The sequence below is a fragment of the Miniopterus schreibersii genome (genome assembly GCF_964146895.1).
Source record: "Miniopterus schreibersii genome assembly, chromosome: 8".
In the NCBI taxonomy this organism is placed as follows: Eukaryota; Metazoa; Chordata; class Mammalia; order Chiroptera; family Miniopteridae; genus Miniopterus; species Miniopterus schreibersii.
The window spans coordinates 18,749,733-18,772,956 of NC_138109.1; the positions used below are offsets into that span (position 1 = coordinate 18,749,733).

Here is a 23,224-nt window from a genome sequence, read left to right on the forward strand (position 1 = left end):
TGATGGGGTGAGAAGATTCTAGAATACAGAGGCCAGGTGGAAGCACTTAACAGTGAGAAGCAAGGATGGCATAATTACTAAAAGGGACAGCAAGGGTTGGAATGGCAGCCAGGAGGGCCAGACCTGCAGGGTCTATGGCGATGGCTCAGGGGACACGGCATTCCTGGGGACAGACGAGTGGGTGGCCAAAATATATAAGTATACAAACAAAACAGATCAGATCACGAATATATGATCAAAGGGTGAGAAGAGCTAATCCCAGTGGGAAGTTACAGTCTCCCAGTTTGGAGACCTGAGCCAGGCTTCATTTCTTCCTACAGAGCACTTTGGTGAAGGAGAGGCTGGATGCCCATGAAAAAGGGCCCTATTAAACAACATTGACTGTATATAGTAGTGATTTTCTCAGTTCTTCCCCCCAAAGGACCTACCATTATTTACTCTGGTAACTGAATATTGGAGAAAAGGGAATGCCAAGGTATTTTGAAGACTTTTAGAAACAGTTTGAATTGATGCTGATACCTGGGGACCCAAAGCACGATCATGGCTCCTCTGTTAGGGAGGGGGGTCTGAGGGTGGGGTTGGTAATAAGTGGAGTCCCGGCCCAGGCCCATCTCACAGTACCAGCCTAACCAAGTCATAGCCTCAACTGCAGCAGCTGTGCCAGATGTATGCCCTTGATTAGAGATGAACACAGGCTTGCTTACATGGCACGCAGTTATTGATCTAGCAATGCCTTCTTTTCCGCACCCATCAGAAAGAAGCATCATAGGCAGTTTGCATTCACGTGCAACAGGCCAGAGTATACACTCATGGTCTTGCCTCAGAGTTATGCTAATTCTCCTGCTCTCTGACATAATACAGCATGAGGAGATGTGGACCATCTGGACATCCTGCGGAATAGAACACATTGGTTCTCTATATTGATGACACTGTATTAATTGGATCTGATGAGCCAGAAGGGAACAATTAGTGCAGATGTCTTTGCAAGATTCACGTGCTCTAGAGGGTAAGAGATAAATCCTATAAAGTTTCAGGTGAAATTTTTAGGGTCCAGGGGTTCAGGGCATGCTGAGACATTTCCTCCAAATTAAAGAGCAAGCCATTGTACCTTTTACCTCCCACCACCAAGAAGGAAGCACGCCGTTTGGTAGACTTCTTTGGGGGTTTGCAGGTAGCATATTCTGCCCTGGGTGGTACCCCTATGACCCAGTCGTTGGTTGACATTCAAGGTGCTAGTTTTTAGAGGGCGCCAGACTGAGAAAGGGCTCTGTAGCAGGTCCAGGCTGCAGTCCAGGCAGACCTGCTGCGTGGGCCACACAACCCATCAGCTCCCATGGTATCGGGGTTTCTGTGGCAGAGAAGGCATTATGTGGAACCCCTGGAGCTCTGATTGGGAGGCTGAAGCGTAGACTTTGGGTTCCCAAGCAAACCTGTGCCACCCGCAGCGGGGCCGATGCAGTATCTGACTTACCGTCGAAGATCTCAAACTCATCGTACTGCTTCTCGCTGAGAAAGTACTCCACTGTGACGGAGACGTTATACTCGGGCTCCACCCTCACCAGCCAGGAGCAGGTCTGGAACTGGGGGTAGCTTCCCGGGTAGCTCTGACTCAGGATCACACCGGTGGAGTCTGTCAGCAGCTCGTTTGTTGGGCAGTGCACTTGGAGAAAGAAAGAGAAATACCAGTATGCGAGATGGAGAAGGAGCTAGACCAACACATGGGCTTGCTTTTCCCTGGTACGAAAGACAACCATTGGAGAGCAGGTATTTAAGCACATTCGGACAAGACCCCAGCACCCACCACTACACCGCTTCATGGCATGGGGTGACTTCAGATTGTGTCGGTGTTACCCTATTTCTGAGACGCAGGCCTGGCCACTTGGAGCAAATCAAGGAGGTTCTGGAACAGGATGAAAGCTAAAGTTTACTTTTATTGGGGGCTGGTTGCTTTGGTGGTGGGTGGCTCAGCTCAACTGAAATAAACAGTTACTGAATTTCTCAATTCAGTATCGGGGCAGCCTGATTCTGGGGTGCACGGTCCCTCTCTTCCGCACTAATAATCCACACGGCAGTTTACCCTTACTCTTGCGTTGCAAGAGGTAGAGGAGAAGCTGACTTGTTTCTCCATAGGCTACCGAATATTTGTTGGTAGTAACAGTACTAAAAACAGTAGTAGTACTAGCAATTATAATAATAGCCAGCACTGAGCAGTTCCTCTGTGCAAGGGAGTAGAGAGTATTGTTTTGGCCCTAGTTGGGATAAATTAGTGAAGCGGATTTGTCTTCTGTCAAGGCCTCACTGGAGTGAAGACAGCTATGGTCTCTCAGTTGCCTAGTTCGGCACAGGACCCTGAGCACGTCTGCACTCCAGCAGGGCAAGGTTGGTGTGTGAACACACCCCTGCCCAAGGTGCCAGAACTTCCCTCCTTCCAGTGATCCGTGTGCCATTTCCAGGGAATGCCAGTTACACAAAAAGAAGACAGAGATACATAAACGTGGCCGCTATGGCCAATTCCTTGCCCTGGACCTAGGAGCAGGGCAGAGAACCTACCTAGAACAATCACTTGCTCCCTTCCTCACTCATGCGAACAAACATTCACCATGTGGCTTCCTCCTTCCTGGGCAGGGACAGGGACTGTAGAGAGTAGTAACAGGGCTGTGCTCTGGAGGAACTCAGACCCATAAAGGCACGGCTCAGCGCAATTACCTTCACATATTGGGGGTGGGCCTTCAAACTGCAGGTAAGTTCCAAGTTTGCAGGTCAGGATTTCATTCCCCACCAAGGTAAAGCCAGGAAGGCACCTGTAGCGTACAATGTCACCTGGCAAAGAGAGAATGACATGTGGATTCCCAGGAGAGGTCTGGTCAGGGCTGATCAGCACCCCTTAGGACCTCAAACCCATTTCCAGGCAAGACCATCAGTATTGGGTTGTGTTCCGTTCAGGCTTAAAGAACTAGCTCAACTCTAATCAAATGACCCAGACAACTGCTGCTCCCCTCTCACAGCTCGGCCTTGCTGAGCCTAAGAATGTTCAGGAACTTTTTATAGTGTCTCGCGTGGATTTATTTCTCTAAAACATACTGACTTAAATCACAGTGAAAAACAGCTTCCCTAGCTCCTGTGCCCAGGTGCGGCCAAAAGGAAGCAGGTTTGGTGCAAACTCAGCTGCTGGAACACCACGCGTCCTGTGTGGGGCCTACTGTTTCTGTCCATGGACAGGAGGGAGTGAGCCCTCGGGCAGCCCCACCGCGACCTGGCCCCTCGGGGGTTTGGGAGGCGTTACCTATGTTCAAGTCTTCGTTCTCTGTGACGACTTCGGCGTTGGGGAGGATGGTGGGAGGGGGGCATTTGGTGAGTGGGTAAGCTGGAAGGACAAAAGCAGACGAGTCAGTGTAGGAACATGGTTCTTGGGGCACGCTGCCGTTCAGTGCCTTTTTCTCGCCCCTCATTCACTTCCACAGCAGACATTAATGAGTATTTATCTGTATACAGGGCAAGCTTAACTGGGTACTATTTTGCTTGTCTGCTAAGGCTGACAATAAAGGAGAGAATCTAGGAAGGCAGTGACTGTCACTAGCACTGAAGGGGAGAGAAGCATTCACTGAGCACCAGCCATGTGTCAGGCACTATCCCACGCTGTCACCTTTAATCCTCACGATGGCTGCTCCCCCCGCGAGGAGTTCTTGCTCTGCTTCTGAGGAGGCTGAGATGCAGGGTTCAGTCCCTCCTCCCAGTTACACAGGAAGAGAGTGGCACAGGCAGGGTTGGAATCCATGTCTGGCTGCTCCCAGATCCCATATTCTGTCCACTGCTCAGGGCCTAAGTACTGGGTGTGGCATATGTGGATGCCCACTGAGGTCAGCTTGTTTCCCTTCTGGCCTTTGCCTGACACTTCTGGCCGCAGCGGGTTTTCTAAACTGGAAAGCACCCCTCTGGGCAGACACGGGATCATGCGTGGGTGGTGTTACTGAGGCAAAGTCCAGCGCGGGCTCATAACTTGCTTTTTCAGTCATGACCTGGCACAGGGCTAGTGCTATGTAAAGTTAGCTGTTGTCCCCATTGCTGTTGTTATTATTTCCAAAGTCACCTCAGCCCACTATGTTTCTTAAAAATAGCATTCTTTAAAAAAAAATACAAATGTAATACATTATCATTAAAGAAAATATGAGATTTTCTGAGAGAACAGGAGGAGGAAAATTCAACTCATCCATTGCCCTCTCAGAGATGACCACATTCATCCTTTACTGTAAGTCTTAGGGTATTTATTCTCTGCACATATACATATTTTTCTCTTAAGGAATTTGCATTGTGGTATGTACTTTATGCTGATCTTTGTGTGCTTACTATAATTCAAGAATTTCCCCATGTAATTAAATTAAAAAATGATTGAAATGATTTCATAGTATTTAATTATACAATGCACTAGAGTTTATTTAACAGACTCTCTATTGTCAACCATTCAGGTCTCCAAAGTTTTGCCATTTAAAAGAAAGCTGTGATGGGCATCCTTCTATATATGCATCTTTTGTGAATTTTTCTTTTGTTTTTAAACTGAGAATGATTAAACTGTATGACCTTTTAAAAGTACAGGCATCTCCTATTGCATGCCAGTAATCCATTCCTGGAAATCCGATTTTCTGTGCAAAGATGATAGCTAGGAGCCTATTTCCCATTACTTTAACGGGAAAAACGCATAACCCTCAAAGCCAAAAAGTATTTAACGCTAAAAATATATATGTCTATATATGCAACAAACCATTGTGCTAGAAGTTAAATTCTTAAAACATCACTTCATGGTCACCCAACGATTAATATGGTTGTAACTAAACAGTGATTCTATGCATCGCAACACGCACACTTTGCAGATCCACCGTAAGCATGCAGAGTCAGCCAAGGCCCTGGGTTCCTTTGGAGTCGGACAACCCTCTAGAAGGTGCTAAGGGACAGGCTGGGCACAGGTAGATGGATAATCAGCCAGCGAGTTGATGTGAACGAGTGGGTGAGAGGCCTCACTCTGCTGCTTCTAAGCTTGAACTTGGAACCAACGATCAACGTCAAGTACCTCTCTGCCCTAGTAGTACGAAGGAGGAGGAAACCTACATTTATGGAGCCCTGTGCTGGGAGATTTCACTCAGGCTAACACCTTTAATGATCATACCTTTGAGGGCACGGAAGGTAAGAAGCTATGTAAGTCATTCAAAGTCACGCAACTGGGAATGGTGAAGCCAGGGCTCAGGCCCAGCCTTGACTTGAGAGCCTAGCCCTTCCCACCAGGCCAGGCTTCCATACTGACCAGAGAAGGCTATGGCGAAGATCCCACCCGTGGCCGCATCCCGGTGGAACTTGAGCAGGACCTGGTTGGTTGAGCTATGCACTGTTTTCTTGGCCAAGCTCCTGGTGAAAACTCCAAGCTGAGGAGCTGTCTGCTGTGGCCCATCCCTGCAGGAAGAGGAAAGAAGGTCCCGGCATGTCACGAATCACTAGGGCTGTGAATTTACCTGGTGCCACCAGTGGCCTTAAGAGAGACCTGGAGTGGGCAGCTGTGACTTTTCTTGCAATCAACACTGTCTTTCCCCAAAGTCCTAAACACCTCTCCCAACGCGGTCTCCCAACAAAGCTGACAGAGTTGGTGACGCCCACATCACTCCCTCAGTCACCTGATTCCTCACCAGCCCAGCCTCCTTAATGGGCTCCTGGGGCAACAGGCTCACCAAGAAGCAGGAGCCAGGGAGCAAGGCTTTGGGCCTTCCCACAGGTTCTCAGCCCCAGGCAGCACCGGAACAGGGAGAAGTGCAGGAAGCTCGTGCTGGTATCTCTGCCTCCCATTCCCTCGTCCCCCAGCAAAGACACAGAGCCATGTCACTTTCTGGGCAAAGGACTTCTTCCCTGACAACTTATCTAGTCCCTTCCATCTGTTCTTAACCATTGCCTAGAAATTAGGCTGGAAATGAATCGAGGGCAGTCTGGTTATGGTTACTACTCCCTGGGAACTGGGAGACGAGAATCCCACTATCTCCTACTGATTCTCAGAATGGCAGTGTCCTTCAAACCAAAAGGAGCTTTAAAGTTATGTCTTTGTCCAAAAATCAAGTGGTTTGAAAAAAAACTGTCTAGGAAACTACACTTATCAACTAAGAATTCATACTCCTATTTTGAAATGAACTCAAGCTATTCTAATCTATATAGCTCAAAGCTGAGGTGTTCGATTTGGTAACCGCTAGTCCATTCGTGGCTATTTATATTTAAATGAATGAAAATGAAATTAAGCTTAAAAATCAGCTCCTCGGTCATTCTAGTCACATTCAAGTACTCAACAGCACTCGTAGTGAGCAGCTACCAGGCTGCAGAGCACAGCTATAGCAGGTTTCCATCGCTGGGGAAAGTTCTGCTGGCCAGTGCTGGCTCAGCATGAGACTTCACAAAATTCCACCCCAGAGCTCTTTCATTAGTCTGGGTAGCTTACTTTAGGCAAATGTAGAATTTTTGTTTAGACTCTGGAAATACTGAGAGAAGTCCACATATCTACGCCCACTCCCATTCACACACCCATGGGCACTGCCGTGGACCCCTCAAGGGACTCCAGGTGGGAACCACCGCCCTGCTGTTCTCTCCCTTCAAGGAGTCATAGGGCGAACCGAAGCCGAGCCCTCATTCCACCGTGTTTACTTGAAACCCAGGAGGCTGATAGCCATGTAACTCCATTCAGCTCTCGGGGTGCTGAAAACACAGATGGGTAATCCAGCTTAGGGCCCTGCTAATGCCCTTTTCTTACTGGCTGTAGACATGGCACTGGCCCTACCAGACGGTGATGAAGTCTCCGGAGGGCTCTGTCTGCAGCAGGCTGAGGTTGAGGTAGATGCCATGGCCGATGGGCACGGTGATCAGCCAGACACAGTCCTGGGAGCTGGAGTATGGACTGGGGAAGCCAGGGGAGTACACGGTGCCATTGGAAGAGGTGATGTTCCCACCGCAGGGGACTGCAGAGAGGGAACAAGAGCACAGGTGAGTGCTGGAGATCACCTCCCACCTGAGAATTCAGATGACTTCCTAATGAAGTTCCAGCTCCCAGCACAAACCACCCTGTTTTCAAGGAGATCAGGCAGAATGGGGAGAGGCGACAGGGCCTGGCTTCCCCCCCAACTCCCCATCCGGCCCCGATCTTCAGGGCAGGTGCCGCTGTGGGCCTGCTCTAGCCTCCCGCCTCCCTTTCTCTTTCTCATGGACAACACCTGCCCAGGAGGAAGGACACACTACAGCTCTCCCCTCTCCTTTCCTGGAAATGGAAGGCAGACGTTAGAGCTGCAGTACTTTTGCCGAGAAGAGCTGAGAAAATCATGAAACTGGGATTTTCTCTTTTTATTTGCTCTAAGATTCTGAGAGTGGTACTTTTGATCTTGACCTAAGAATTGAGGAGAGGCTAAGGTTGGGTTCAAAAGTTGGCTAAACCACTTATTGACCAGATGACCTCCGACAAGGTTAGTCTTTTCCTTTACCTATAAAATACCCCCTTGAAGCACTGTGTGGCGGTTAGGTGACTGATAACATGCCAAATGTTCAGCCAGTCCCTAGATCACAGAGAAGGCATTTGCTACACAGATATGGTTCTCGCTCCCTATCTTCCTGTCTCCCTAAAGTGACACCCGACTTCAGACTCACTCTGACCTAGGCTTTTGGTAGGGGGATGAAGAAGCCCTGAAGTCTCCATAGAGTTCAGATTTAGTCACCAGGGAGGAGAAAAAAAATGATTCTGGGCAAAGAAAACCTGATCCTGAACCATGAGTGTCTTTGGCTGGCCTGGGACATCAAGCAGACAGGTGGACAGGCCCTATCCCAGTGCCTCCCAGCAGAGAAAAAGGCCCTGCGAATGCAAATGTGTCCTGAGAGTGGTGCGTGGACACACCACTCCTCCTACACGCACTGATCATCCGCTTGGTGCCCGGGCCGGCCTGGGGAGCCAGGGTGCCACAGCACATGGTTCTGTTCCATGGCACACAGTCCCCTGGGCTACAGCCGCGAATACGGGCATCTACAGCACAGGGGAGCGTGCCATCAGTGTGGATGCCACAGGGACATTAGGGGAGCCCCTCATCTGGCCTTGCGAGTGTAGGGAAGGATTCCTGGTAGAGTTCACATTTAGACTCACACCAGAGGGATGACAAAGGGCTCAGCAGGCAAAGCAGGAGGGGAGAGCAATGTTCTCTGAGGAGGGAACGGCATGTGCTAAGAACCAGAGGTAAGAGAACACAGCACGTGGGAAAACGAAGTATTTCAGCTTAGCTAGAGCGTAACGTCTGTGAAAGTGGACAGCGCAGGGTAAGCAGAGAGCAGGCCCCGAGGGACAGGGGTGCTACATGAAGGGGTTTGGAATTTACCCCTAGGGGAATGGGGGATGCCTCGGTGGCTTCTGAGTGGGGGAGGGTCGGGAGTACACTGATGGTTTCGAGGACTCGCTCTAGCTACATTGTGAAACACGGATCGAGGCGTGCAAGAATGAGGGCTGGGAAACCAGAGAGGAGCCTCATCCAAGTGGTGGCCTGGACTGAGGGAGAAGCAGTGGGCAGAGGGAAGTGGGTGCATGTGAAAGACAAGTAGGAGGTAGAATTAGGAAGGCCTGGTGAGTATGGCAGATGAGCGAGGGGAAGGTGCCTGTACTAAGGGCCCGGTTGCCAGGTGATTGAGGTGCCCGTTGCGAAATGAGAATTTCAGTCTGATGGCAGGAAGGCAGTGAGTTCAAGTTTGAACACGTTGGGATTTAGATGCCTCAGGGTAGGTGAAGAAAAGATGACCAAAGAGTTGGCACAGGCAGAAAGAGTTGGCACAGGCAGAAAGGTAACTGGGGAAACAAGGGAATATGGCATAAAGGAAGCCAAGGGAGGAGCCTTCTCGGGAGGGAGAAGGGCTTCTGGCTCAAGACGGCTGACTGAGCACTGCCCTTTCCTCTCTCCTGTGATGCCACAAACAGATGCACGAGGTGTAAAAAGGAACAGGAGAGAGTCCACAATGAAGCTTTCACGTAGCACGTGATGGTTTTGCACAGAGACGGTCCTGAAAATCTGAGAGCAAACTGGGGGGTTAAGAGTTTCGGAAATTACGATCTCACATTCCAACACCAGCACAGCTCAGTTGTGCAAACAGGGTCTGTTTTCCTTTGGAGAGTTAATATCTGGAGCTCACTGTGAGCCAGTGACTGTGCTGAGCACTTCACACGAGTCATCTTGAAACCCTCCCAGCTCTTACAAAGCAGAGATGAGAAGCCAATTGTACTGAGGAAGAAGCTGAAGTTCAGAGAGGTGAAGTGGTTCAGGGATGGAGCCCAGGGAGATCTGACCCTGGAGCTGGGCACTCTCTCCTAGGCTATGCTGTCTTCCTGCCATGCTTTCCCCTTTTAAGACAAATCCCAGCTTTTCCTCCAGGAAAATACCGAGCCCCAAGAGTGAAAAGCGAAGGAAGATGGAACTGAGGTGAGCGGATGGGGAAGAGGCAGCACAAGCTCTAGGTCCTCTTCCATCCTGGTTCTGGTTAATGACGACCCAGGACAGTGCCACTTCTAGCTCCCTTATGTTATCGACTCAGGTCTCTCCAGGCACTCGTAGGCGAAAGAGCATAAGGAGGGGGCAAGTGATGAGGGGGACAAGAAGTTTCCTCTTTCTAGGCTTTATTCTCTCCTCCCTTTGGGAAGGTGCCATGATTAACTCTACCTCTCCGCCCCTCAGCTCACCACCTGCTCCTACACCCTCCCGCAGCCTTCCCTTCTCATAGGGGACATCTACCCATCAGGTTGGATAGTCCCAAGGGCTGAATATATTTTCCCTTGGCTTGGTCCAAATCTCCTCCAGGTCCTCCCTAGGGCTGGTTCAGAGCTCTGTCCCCAGGATGCCTCCCTGGACAGGCTGGGTCTCATCCATAGGAAAACGGGATGGAGGTTTGCCAGGACCTCCCAGCGTGGTGAGCCCATGGAGCAGGCAAGTAGATACGGGACTGCTCTGAATCAGCCTCCCTAAGGAAAACCCCAAGGGGTGAGAGAGGGCCATACCTTCACACCTGGGCAGGGGGTGGTCCCAGTTCCGGTTGGCGCCATGTTGACATGTGAGGACAGGCTGGCCCATCAGCTGATATCCTGGGAGGCACTCGAAGGTCACTGATTGCCCGACATTGTAGCCAGCTCCCCTCACAATGCCATTGGCAAAGGGCTCTGGGTCTGGGCACTCCTGAAGTTCGTAGGCTGGAAGAGATCAGGAGAGCAGGTTCCTGTATCCGCTCTGGGCATCCTCTCCCCAGCCAGGACACAGGAGCCACAGATACCATTGTGGTGAAGCCTATGAAGACTTGGACTCAGGAAGAACTTTGTCATTGATTAGTCATTGGCTTTGGGAAAGTCATTTAACTTCTCTGTGCCTCAGTTTTCTTATTTAGAAAACGGTTATTGCGGGGATTAAGTAGGGTAATAGATGCGTAGCTCTGTGCACAGTACTGGCGCTTGGTAAGGGCTCAACTGATGTTACCTATCAATGTCGCCATGTGAAAAGGAGACTCAAGGAAGACAGAGCTAGACTGAACCCCTGGGGATGTTGTTGGGCCCCTCACCCAGTTGGGCCGATCCCTGGTGGAGGTGTTGGGCCTCTGAAGGCATCCACAGAACCTTCCTTCTTCCCCACTCCCTGCCCCCCACACCCAGGAAAAGTCCTCAAAGGACTGGGCCTCTGAACATGTGAAGCCTCAGTGAGCACGTCACAGACAGGAAGGGTCACCCAGACAGCCGGCCCGTCGCCCTGGAGCCTCAGGGCAGGGCAGCCTCGGTAGGGGTGCGGCTCAGGTGGAGGCTTGGTGAGCGTGGGAGGAGCACATCATGTATTTTTCACAGGTACATATAACATGTATGTCAACATATGGGAAAAGATCAGCAATGATCACATCAAAGCAATAGTGGTTATTGCTGGGGAATAAGACTGTGTTTGGAGGCTGTGGACAGAGAGGTTTTATCTTTACCTGTAATGTTTTACTTTCTTTATTCCTTTCTCTATCTCTTTTTTCTTTTTTTTAAATATATCTTTATTGATTTCAGAGAGAGGAAAGGAGAGGGAGAGAGAGAGATAGAAACATCAATGATGAGAGAGTCACTGATCGAGCCCACAACCCGGGCATGTGCCCTGACCGGAAATCAAACCCCGATCACCTGGATCCTAGGTCGATGCTCAACCACTGAGTCACGCCTGGCGGGGCTCTTTCTTTTTTAACAAGATAAATGTGTTTGTAAATTGTGTAATTAAAAATTAATGTTAAAAAAGCAAATTACAAAACAGTATTGAAAGTATGACCCAATTCTGGTTAAGACGGAATAACACAGCTGTATATCATCGTATGTACAGAAAAAGAGGGGAAGTCAAACCATCAGAAGTTATGTTTCTTCATAAGATAGGCTTGGAAATGGGATTATGGGAGAGTTTTGACTTTTGTGCCCTCACAAAAACATCTGGAATGTTTCAATCGTTTTATAAGTGTGTATTAGTATTTGGGGGGAAAACTCTAAAAGTGTGAAAGAAAAATCCATGGAAGAGCCTGGGAAAATAGGTTAGAACCAAACCAATGGCTCAGCGGAAGCACCCCAGAGAGAAGTGGGGCCTGCCTGGGGCTGCTGTGCACAGCCACACAGATGGGGCGCTCACACAGGGGAGTGGGTGAGGCCTGCTTCAGGGAAAGCGTGCCAGGAGGAGTGGGTGGGATCTGTCACAGGCTTTCACCTCGGGAAGGAAGCACTGTGCAGTGAGCGTGGCTGGGCCTCACACGGGAAAACCCTCAGGAGCAATAAGTGGGCCCATCTCATTGTGTAGGCTCTGTGGGCTCTCCCGGGATTGTCACTGGAATCCTCCGTCATTTCATAGCTTTGCTGAGCATAATTGGGCCTGACACAGGGAGGACCCAGGGGGAGTCAGTGAGCCTGTCCAGGGACGGGCTGGCTGCATGCTTAGAGATGCTGAGATGAAATGAGGGATCTCTTGCTCAGGGATAGCTGGTGGCTATCGGGCCCGGACAGAGGCTGACCCTCTGAGGGTTGGGCCTACCACCCTAGAAAAGGCCTGTCAGATGGGGTTAGACAGTCTCAGCTGGGCCAGAGAGACATGCCGCCAAAAGGAGCCTCCATGGATAGGCCTGTCCCCTACCCCCTCAGCCTTTCCTGTGGGAGGCTGAGATGGGGATGGACAGAGGAGCACACAGGGCCCTCCTTGTCCTCACCTTGATATTCCAGCTTGAATCCTGGCCGGTTCTGGGAGTGGTCGCTGTGAAAATACACGGTGGTCTCGTGGGACGTGGAGAGCAGGTTGCTGGGAAGCTCGCTTCCACTGAATCTGCCCATCATGCGGCTGGTCTCGTAGGGGCCGTTCCGGATTTCTATGAAGTCATGGTTGGGCTCCGTGGAGAAGTTCAGGAACTGGATGTGAGCTCCTGGGAGCAAGACAGAGGCAGACAGTGCCCAAAGCAATACAGCCCCGCATCAAATGTGCGGACTCATGAAAGTGTTTCCTGCCAGAGCCCACGCATCCCCGCTCCTGACTCCCGCCCCATCAGGATTCCCAGAACAGACTCTGGGAGCTGCCAGTCCAGTCTCCTGTCTTCAGGCAGGACTGCGCTTAAACGAGTGTTATTCATTCAAAAGGAAAGGCGTCAGTCATTTCAGAGCTCCATCTCGAGTTCATTTTATTTCACTGAAAACGAAGTTCAAGATCAACACTTGATTTTATTTGTGACTCTTATGTCTTATATATTAGTATAAAGATAGCTTTGCTAAAATAAACATTTTACTTAAAAATAGTATCTCCCCACACCCAATGGAAAGACAGGAACTTCAAGACTGTTGTTTTCTAGAACACTGATGAAAATTCAGAAATGGAATACTTGGTCTTGTCTGCTCCACTAAGAAGCCACATGAAATTTATACTCTGGGATCTAACTGGATTAATCAAGCTCTCCTAGCAACCTGACTGGTTAAATAGCTAATTAAGTCCTTAACTTACATATTACTATATTCTTTGGAGAATGGAGGTGGAACTATTGTTATTTGTGAATGATAAGATTTCTCAAAATTAGATTACTATTAAAAATGATATTAAAGAACAATATTTTCTGAGCATAGAAAAATGTTAATTGTGAAAATATGATTGCAAAATAGTAGGTTGTATATTATTCTCATTTTTGTAGTTAAAAACTAGAAGAATATTCATTGATTCAATAACAATATTTAGTGTACCAGGGCTGTGGAAGGCACTGCGCAGGGATGGGCGAGGTCTACAGGCCCTTGTCTTCACAGGGGTTACCGTTTAAAGCTGAGGACGGAGCTGTCAGCGACTGCATGGTGGGATTACAGATCATTTTCATTTTAGACGTGCTCACGTGTACTTTCTAATTTGCTTAGAGTGAGCTCATATGTGTGATTTTTTTTTTTTGCATCTGATTAAAGAAAACAGTAAGACTCGGTATGCAGTGTTGGAGACCTTCATGGCTCCTGCCGATCCCATGCCCCTCCTTCCCGCCATAGGGGCAGCCAGTATCATGAATTTGGGAGATACCTTCCAGTTCATGTTTTTAGATTCTTCAATATATGTGTGGGTTTGTTTTAAATGTTTGCATAAATCATATTATACAGATTTGTAAACTTATTTTTATTCAATATTGTGTTTTTCAAAGCCTATCCTTGATATACAAAGATATAGTTCATCTATTTTTTTTTGTTTGTCAATCCTCATCGAGGATATTTTTTCCATTGATTTTTAGAGAGAGCAGAAGGGAGGGAGAGAGAGGAAGAGAGAGAGAGAGAGACATTAATGTGAGAAAGACACATTGATTGGTTGCCTCCTACATGTGCACCAACAGGGCTGGGGATCGAACCTACAACCCAGGTACGTGCCCTTGACCAGAAATCGAACCTGAGACTCCCTTTGGTGGTGCACAGTTGATGCTCTAACCACTGAGAAACACTGGCCAGGGCTAGTTCATTGTTTTTTAACGACATATTAATTATTTCCATTTTATGAATTATCCAACAACGCTATTCGTTCCCCTACTAATGAACATGTAGACTGTTTCCAAATTTTGGATAATTTAGCAATGAGTACGTCTGCACATATCACCTGTGGAGCCTACGCTTCCCATCCCACTGCCCATCCCATGTACCATCCCAACACTGTGGGTGCATATCCACCAAAGGGGGTCTACAAGGATGCCCGGTTTCTGAAATGAGCTGCCTGGAAAGAGCAGGATGTGACCACTGTCATCTAGTGGCACCACCTTGTAAATGCAGTGGCTCTTTACACACTGAAGCCACATTAGGGACTATCTGGGAGTTCAACATTCACTTGAAAGGGAGGGATCCTGGTCTTCTGCAACTGGACCCTGCAGGAGGCTCTCTCCCCAGGGGCTGAAGAGGCACCCGGGACTTAGAGATAGAGAACTCTGGTGGCTGAACATAAGGACTTCGAGAGAACAGTGCTGTATTTCCATTTAAACTTCTGTTTTCCTTTGGATGCTGCCCTCTCCCCATCCCTCTATCATCTGAGGTTCTTTTGGCCCATGTCTGGATGCAGAGCTACAAGGTATCCTAGCTCCTCTTTCCTCAATGTCTCAAAATCTGGGAGCTTCCCAAGGCCCCCCAAGTCATCATCATCCTGAAACCTGATCCCGTCCCTGGTTTCCTTCAGAAGATGGTTCTAAATATGACTCCATCCTTTGAAGGGTCACCAACCTCTCTCCTTCCCTCTGAATAGATTTAAAGAGGGCCAGCTTAGATTGCCTTCTCCCAAAAGCCCCTTCTCCATCAGCAGACCCACTTGAGGCTGAATCAAGGACAAAATAGGTGGTCTTCACTCCTGAGGTCACAGACTGGGAGATCCCAGGCCCGTGCAGGAAAGATCCCCTCGGGGAATTTCCTTCCAGGAGTAGAGCCGTGACTTGGGCAAGATGACCTACATGGACAGCCCATCAGTTCCATGTCAACACAAGTCCTTTTCCCTTCAACAGGTTTATTTGGGGTTAAAACATATTCCCAGTACACAATATAGGATGAATCATCAGCAATTAAATTTTGTACCCAGATCACTGTTCCCCCTACTGGCATACTCCGTCTTCACACACAAAAAACATCTCCCGACCTCCAAGGCTAGCCAGAATGTGCCTACGAAGAATGCAAACTCAATTTCACGTTGACCTTGGCTCAATTTAATTAGGGTAAAAAATTGGATATTATAGTTAAAAGCACAACTTGAGGGCCAGTGTCTGTAAAATAGATTGTGTTTTTCTTTTTTAATCGGCCCTGAGTAATTTCTCATTCCACAGTCCTGGGTTTCTGCTTGCTACTCAAACGATAATAATAATAATGGCAAGTCCCAGGACTTCCCCTGCCCTCGCTACATTTAATGCTTCCAAAACATCCATCTCTACTACTCTTAATGGACTTTCTGATCGTACTAAAGGTCAGCAGACGAGGACATGGGGAGGCAGAGAGCTGAACTGCCTCAGCCAGGGTTGTGCTGAGTGATCACAGTAGACAGGTGCTTTAAGCAGAGGCCTGGGCATGAAGACTCACCAAAGCCCACGGGTAGAGCTATTTTCCACGAGCAGTCCATGTTGCTGGGGTAGTTGCCCGGGAAGCCGGGGCTCAGGATCACCCCCTCCATCTCCTCCACTGCTCCCCCACACTGCGCTGTGACAACGAGACCAAGGGTTAGGACAGCATCAAGAATATGGGGCCAGTGTTTGGGCGCTGCCTTAGAGTGGCAGTGTTTAACCTTTCCCAAATCATGAACCCTTTTGAGAATCTAAAGGAACCTATAGTTCATCTCTCTAAATGACTGCACACATGGGCAAAACAGCAAATAGATTCAGGAGGGGCTGCCCAGCCTCCTCCTAGCAATCTGTCCACAAACCCAAGTTATGGACCCTTGACCTTGAGCATGTCTTCTGTATTAATTCCCTTATGAGCTCCTACAGCAAAAGTGGTCTGCTCCAATGGAAATATCTCCATTTCTTACACTATCCCCTAAATCTCCCTCTCATTGTCCAGTCAATCCTTCTAAGACTGAAGAAAAAGGAAGAAGGAAGGAGGCTGGCATGCACTGGGTCCCCACTCTGTGTCGGCACCATGCCAGGCTCTTCATAAACCTGTACTCCACAGGGCTGAGTGGTCGGCAGGTGAGCCTCGCCATGAGCCAGCCCTCAGGACTTTGACTCTGCCCACCAAGGTGCCTGAGGTTAGCGTTCTATGGGGAGCCAGCCACAGGGGCTGGGGCACCTGAAACTCCAATCAAGGTGACTTCAGAGCCATCCGAGGCGGCAACACCACTACAGCCTGGCCAGATGACATCAATTCTTTCCTTTCACATCTTATTAGGAAAAGGCTGTGTGAGCAGAAAGGGGTTAGGCAGCCACCACAGTCCCAGGAAAGCAGCAGAGGGCTGGGCTCTGTGGCACCTGGGCCAGCGCTTCCTGGGGGGAGGGCGCTGTTTAGCCCTGAGCAGCAGGGCCGGGGTTCAGAGCGGGCGCTCCGGCACTCACCGCTTGGTCGCAGCCCCAATGCTTCCACCTCCTGTTTGACTCTGGGCAAGTTCTACACCCCTCCCCACCTCAGTTTCTCCCAACTGTGAAATGGAGCTAACAATAGCACCTATGCCACAGAGTGGTTAGGAGGTGACAGCAGGAACTCTGAGCTTCACTTGGAACAGGAGCTGCCACACACAGTAAACCCTTGACCAGTGGCAGCTGCTATTAACGTGATGGCTTCCATGGCAGGACTTTTGTATTATGAATGGAGGGAAAAGCCTGGGGCTGATCCGTCACATTTTGGACTGTCAGCGACTACCAGGGCCTGTGCCTGGTAAGATCACAGGAGGGAAATGCCATTATGCCCAAGTGACACTCCCTCAGCTCGCCTTGCCCCTATCCCAAGGTCAGCCTTGGGGGGCCCTTTACAGTTGCCTGGGCATCAGAGGAACCGAGGTTTCCGTTACCGACCCCACCACTTTCTTTCTAATCCCTAAAGCCTTCGTTTTCCTATTTGCAAAAATGAGAATGACATGCCCCCCGAAGAAGTGCGTGGCTCTGTCCCTTGCACACAGTAGACGCCCAATGATAATGGTTGGCTTCTCCCTGCCCCAGCCTGACTGCAAGTTTCTGCGGGTGAAGGCTCCATCTTTTCTTGTACCTACTGATCGCTATCATTGCTCGGTACAGGGTAAGAAGCCAGACGAAGTCCTCATTTCACATGTAACCCTCAGCATTTCTCCTTTAGTGCATTTTATCTGTCTGTGCCATGGGACGTCATAAAGGAAAGCCCAACGTGCTTAGAAGTTCCATTCGGGGTTTGGTCGGTTAGCTGGAATCAGAATGGCCATCACCACTTTTTCAAATGGACAAGGCTCCTGTAGTTTTTCATTGGTGGGCCAAGGTTTCCAAAAATCATGACAGCCTTGAGTGAGAGGGAAAGCTTACAGAAACATCAGCCTAAAATGACTGCCTTTGAACGAACCCAGAATACCAGACTGCCTTTTGATACGTCCCTGAGCTCCAATCCCTGGTGGAAAATGGATCTGAATGAACTGGACAAGTCCGGGCTCTCTTACCAATACAGAGCGGAGGCGGGTAGTTCCAGCGCCGCACGGTCCCGGGCATGCAGGAGATGTGGGCGTGGCCCTGGAGGAATCAGGAACAGGGGTGGGCTACTGCCCCCGGGGGCCCAAGTGTACGCACAACCCAGCACAGGGGCTCGTTCAGGGGCCTTGCATTAGGGAACAAGACACACAGTCCACTGTGGGATGTGGAGAGAGGCAGAGGGAGAGAGATTTGGGGGAAGGATGACTAGAGAATTCTCATTACTCAAGCTTCCTTGTGAGCCTCCTTTAATTACTAGATTCCCTCGTGGCCTTCAAAAGAAAATTAAATTTTCCTAAAGTCTAATCAGACTGAAACTTTGCAGGAACACATTCGAGGCTGGCTTGTGCCAAATCCCTAAAGTCAGCAAAGTTTGCCTTTTGCATGAACAGCTCCAGGAGGGAATAATGGTCCCCGGGGGAGTTGGGAGGCTGCTCCCTGTTCTTTGGTGACTGCAGCTGTGCTGGTGCAAGGCTGGCCAAGCACGCCTCAGGGGACACCTGTCCTGTTCCTGCCCTGGGTGTCGAGGGGAGGTACCTGGAGGGCATATCCCGGCTCGCACTGAAAAGAGACGACATCATTCACCAAGTAGCGCTCGCCAGTCTTCACCCCGTTACTGGGCACGGCAGGTTCTGGACAGCTACTCAGGCCCACCGCTGGAGAGGACAGACAGACGGAAAGGAGAATGGACCAGCCCAGCAGGTCAATGTGATCACAGGCTGAGGGTGATGCTGGAAGCAGAGAGAAGGGTGCCTCCAGATTGGCCTTTCTCTGCTTCTGTGAGTCTAGGCTAGTGCTTCCCAGTCCTCTTACTTCACAGAGCACAGAGAAAATCAGAATATTTATATGGCACAGTGGCTTCGTGGACCAAAGCTCCTGGGGGCAGGTGGCATCATCCGGAACTCTGGCTGCCCGCTGCCCCCTGGGCTCCCCAGAAGGCCTTTCCAGGGAGCTGCCCAGCCCTGGCTCTAAGCCCCCAGACCCCTCTGCCTGAGCTCCTCCCACATCACTCCTGCCCCAGTCTTCCAACATCCTTCCATTTCCTTGCCCTAAGAAAACAGCTCCCATAGGCTAAGATGTTGGGAGAGAGGCCAATGAAAGGCAAGAGGGAAAGAAAGCAGTTCTCAGAGGGACCACCCAGCAATGCTCAGGGACTCAGGGTCCCCTCTCTGGGACAGACTGTTGCGAGAAAAGTTGGCCAGCAGATGAGACGCTCCACTGCCTTCTTTCTCCTGTTGCATTTTAAAGCCGGGCAGCTCCTTTCTGGGAGCAGAGTTGGGGCTCCTCGCACTTCACCTCCCATGGCAGCTCGTCCTCACTCGCCACCGGACCCAACAGCCTCCCCATCTCTCATCCCCTCCCCTAAGCCATTCTGTTACTGTCCATCTTGTGTTCACAGGCACTTTACATTCTTAATTTTTTTCCTTGAATCATGGAACTTCCTTGTCCAGCAGCTTGAAGTGGGTCCCCACCACTTGTCAAAGGGAATCTCACCTTCTTGTCCTGACAGCCTAGGGCCTGTGTATTTAGTGATGGGTGGGACACGGAGGTGCGGGCTGGGAGAACCATGAGGCAAACTGTAAACTGAGTTCTCAGCCTACTCCAAAGCACTCCTTTCGCCAAGGGTGGCAGAAAGGAGAGGAGGGAGTTCGAGCTAAGACACCTGGGGTCTGACCCTGGGTGCCTGGGCAGCCTCAGCCCTCCTGTTAGATTTCTGCCTCCTGGTAGACCCCAGATCCCTCTGGAGATGCAGGCTCCTTGAGGAACCCAGTGCAAGCAGCGCCTGCAGGGGAGCCGGCACTTGTGGGAAAGGAAAGGGAAACTTTCCTTTCCAGCCCAGGCCACCCAGTCCCGCCTTCTCGTGCAGCTGACGACTCCTCCTTCCACACTCAGAGCTGCGGCTCCACACGTGCGCGAGGTAACTAACTACCTGTGCTTTCTTCTTCTGAGGAAAATTTACATATAACAAAATGTACAAATCGTTAAGTGTACATTTGCTGAGTTTTGACAGATGCACACACCTGTATGATCCAACCCCCTACAAAACTAAACAACATTACCATCACTCTAGAAAGTTCCCTCCTGCCCTTCCCAGGCAACTCCTGTCCTACATGTGCTTTTAAGAAGTGAAAGTGATGCTTGGAAATGAAGGCTGTTTGGGTCTGTCCACAAATCTCAGCAGCTGGGACAAAAGACCTTAAGGACAGAATTAAAACCATTATTAAACTGAATTTGACATACTTCATCTTGGCTGTCACCCGGTCTATTTCTCCCCATTCCTCCCTGCACTCCAAGTAGAACACAACTCAGTACTTAGTGGGTGATCACAACTCAGTAACCTGGGACCTACTTACTGGAAAGGCAGCAACGGACAGAAGGAGGCGGGGCAGAGAGAAAAAGAGAGAAACCAGGAGCAAGAGAGTGTGGTGGGAGAAAAACTGGAATGGGGAGGAAAGTGAGGCCAGAGAGAGAGAGAAGCAGGGGGACAGAGCAGAGCCCATTCTAACTTCTCTTGCACGGCACACCGATTATATTATTTAAGCCATGCTTACAATGAAGGAAGAATTATTTTTTATCACATGCAATTTATTGCTTTGGAAAGCATATTGCTTCATTCCCATTTCAATTAAATAAACATTAACTATGAGTCATAGCGGTAGATATGACTTTTCAGTACCTTTCAAAACCATCTGCCTGTACAATAGCAATTAATTCTCCCCTTCTGCACTTCTTTGTAGATTATCTACAAAACAAAAATACAACTACAGGGTCTTCGTTCCTAGGAATTTTGGTCTCTAAATACTAATGGGAACTTTTTCCCCCTAGCTTTTCCCACCATGAGAGGACAGTGCGTGAGAAACATCAGCTACTGAGAAAACCACCAGCTTCCCTGGGGAAAAAAAAAATTGAGAAGAGGTGGAGTTTTCCTGGGAATGAGGCAGTGGAATGACAAAGAGATTTAGGAAGAAACTTTATCTTTGGAAAAAGAAAATAAAGAGAAGATTCTTGGGAACATTTAAGGACTCCAATTCAGATACTGAATAAAGTCACAAAACTGCAAAGAGTAGAGAAAAGAGGGTAAAAGAAAAAATTGTGGATGACTTAAGAGTCCCAGGACATCTCAGTCCACACCGACTGAAGCCTCAGAGGTCTGCGGAGGAAGGTCTCTGAGGTCCCCCTCCTGTCCTCTACCCCCCAGGGTCTTTGCTTCAAGCTGTCCTGGATCTCTCCTACTAGGTACACTCTTCAGCTCTCTCAGGCTGTGAGCATCCTGGGATCCAGCTAACCCTCTCCCAGCTACCTGGATAAAGCTCATTCGTTTTGGAGACCAGCTGGGCATCTGCCCAACACCCAGTGCTAACCCCACCAGGCCCCTAGCTCCAGCTGGGGCTTCCATCGGCACAGGCCCATGCTGTCAAACAGTCAAGCCAGCCACGCCTTCCCACATTTCCAAAGACAACTGCACCACAGAACCAGGGGTTGGAGAGGCCAGGTTTTAGGATTGGAGGAGATTACCTCTATTTCATCACATCCCAAATTATATACGGGGCCTAGGCCAATAACCAGGCCCCCTTCCCACTCCCGGTGTGGACACAGAGGAAGCACACAGGTTTCTGAGTGACTGACATTTGGGTGAGAACCCCGCCTCACTGGCAGTGTAGCCTCAAGGTTTCAGACCTCAGAGGTTTAGCGATCTCACCTAGGACTGTGATAAGGCTTCAGTGGGATGAAGATACAGCCCCACTGTGACTCCTACTCATCCTGGGCACTCAGTACCTGTCAATTCCCACCCCAAACCCATACACAGCCCAGATTTTGGATTCTCACTTTTGTACTCCAAGTGGAAGCCGGCTGCCGACACGCTGATATCTGAGTAGAAATGAAGGTAGAGCTGGTTGGAGGTGCTGTTCAGAAGGGCAGGCACGGTTGTTCCTAGGGCAAGAAATGGGGCCACTCAGGTTCAGGCTCCCCGGCCCCCAAGCTCCTCCCTTTTTCTCTTGCTTCTGCTACCTGAGGACATTCTGCTTGCAAGGCCACCAGATGTCCCCAATTATCACACTCACTAAAAGACAAATTAGCACCCCTCAGAGTGCTGGGTCTCCCATGTCCAAGGGAGGGGGGAGCCCACAAACAGCTTTCTGCAAAATGAGCAGTGGTGGAGCCTCATACCAGCAGTATGGTGAGCTCCTCAGGTGGCCTACAAGTTGGGTTCCCTTCCAGCCACCTTCAAAATGACACTGACATGTCTCATTATCTGGGAAATACAGGTGGTGCAGACAGTTTATCTGGGGCACAGGACTCCTTTTATATCTTGGCAACATGAGTTCTTGGGTTTAGAAGACCCAAGAAGTTGACCTGGTCATTGGGCTAAAACACATACCACATGCAGTCAGAAGTCCACCACTGGAATGGAAAATGGCGTGGCTACTTTGGAAAAAAGTTTGTCACTTCCTCAAAAAAGTTAAATATAGAATTCCTATATGACCCAGGAATCCCATTCCTAGGTATACACCCAAGAGGACTGCAAACATGTCCCCAAAGAAACTTGCATGAGAATGTTGAGAGGCATTATTCATAATTAGCTAACAAGTGGAAAGGTACAAATGTCCATCGGCTAGTGCATGGACAAATGACATGGGGCCTATGCATACGCTGAGGTGCCGTATGTGCTACGACGTGATGACCCTTGAAAACATCCTGCTGAGTGAAAGAAGCTGGACACAGAAGGTAGGACTCCCTTTATATGAAAAGTCTGGTGTCTGGAACAAGCAAGTCCATAGAGATGGAGAGTAGGTTAGTGGCTGACAGGGGATAGAGGTGGGGGTTGATGGGGGCGGGTGCAGATGGGGACCTGGTTTCTTTTGGGGAGATGAAAATGTTCTGGGATTAGATAGTGGTGATGGTTGTAGAATTCCGTGAATATACTAAAACCCACTAATTGTACACTTAAAAATGGTGAACTTTAGCCCAGCGGGAGTAGCTCAGTTGGTTGAGTACTTTCCTGTGCACTGAAAGGTTGCTGGTTTGATTCCCAGTCAGGGCACATGCCTGGGCTGCAGGTTCAGTCCCCCATTGGGGTGTGTGCAGGAGGCAACCAATTGATGCCTCTCTGTCACATCGATGTTTCTCTCTCTCTCTCTCTCTCTCTCTCTCTCCCTCCCTTCCTCTCTCTAAGCATGTCCTCCAGTGAGGATTAAAAAAAAATAGTAAAATAAAATGGTGAATTTTATGGTTATGTGAATTATATCTCAAAGGGAGGATAAAAGGTTATGGAAGGAGACTTGACTTGAGGTGAAAAACACACAATATAACATACAGATGATGTATTTTAGAATTGTACACCTGAAACCTATATAATTTTATCAACCAATGTCACCCCAATAAATTCAATTAAAAAATAACAAAAGTCCATGACTACTCTCTGAGTTGAGGTTCCTGGAAGTCTCGCCTCACCTGAGAAACTCCCCAGCATAGTCACAGTGTTGTCTGCACCGTCGAACACCTCCAGGGAGTCCCAATTCTGCTCTGTGACAAAGCTGATGACCTGAATCTGGGAAGGTGGAAGGATTGAACTGTTGGTTTACACAGC

The 23,224-nt window shown here is 49.3% G+C and overlaps 1 protein-coding gene across 1 annotated transcript in view; it reads right to left on the reverse strand.

Moving 5' to 3' along the window:
• CSMD2 (CUB and Sushi multiple domains 2) overlaps window positions 1-23,224 on the reverse strand; it is a gene marked incomplete at its 5' end in the record, with an annotated part of 488,286 nt that overhangs the window by 46,821 nt on the left and 418,241 nt on the right. Inside the window, 12 exons of the mRNA XM_081146285.1 lie at window positions 1,472-1,660; window positions 2,707-2,820; window positions 3,284-3,364; window positions 5,294-5,439; window positions 6,800-6,977; window positions 10,034-10,222; window positions 12,232-12,441; window positions 15,575-15,691; window positions 17,607-17,676; window positions 18,172-18,290; window positions 21,463-21,567; window positions 23,089-23,185. Coding sequence (XP_081002411.1) covers window positions 1,472-1,660; window positions 2,707-2,820; window positions 3,284-3,364; window positions 5,294-5,439; window positions 6,800-6,977; window positions 10,034-10,222; window positions 12,232-12,441; window positions 15,575-15,691; window positions 17,607-17,676; window positions 18,172-18,290; window positions 21,463-21,567; window positions 23,089-23,185 — 1,615 coding nt within the window. The remainder of the gene's footprint in view (window positions 1-1,471; window positions 1,661-2,706; window positions 2,821-3,283; window positions 3,365-5,293; window positions 5,440-6,799; window positions 6,978-10,033; window positions 10,223-12,231; window positions 12,442-15,574; window positions 15,692-17,606; window positions 17,677-18,171; window positions 18,291-21,462; window positions 21,568-23,088; window positions 23,186-23,224) is intronic.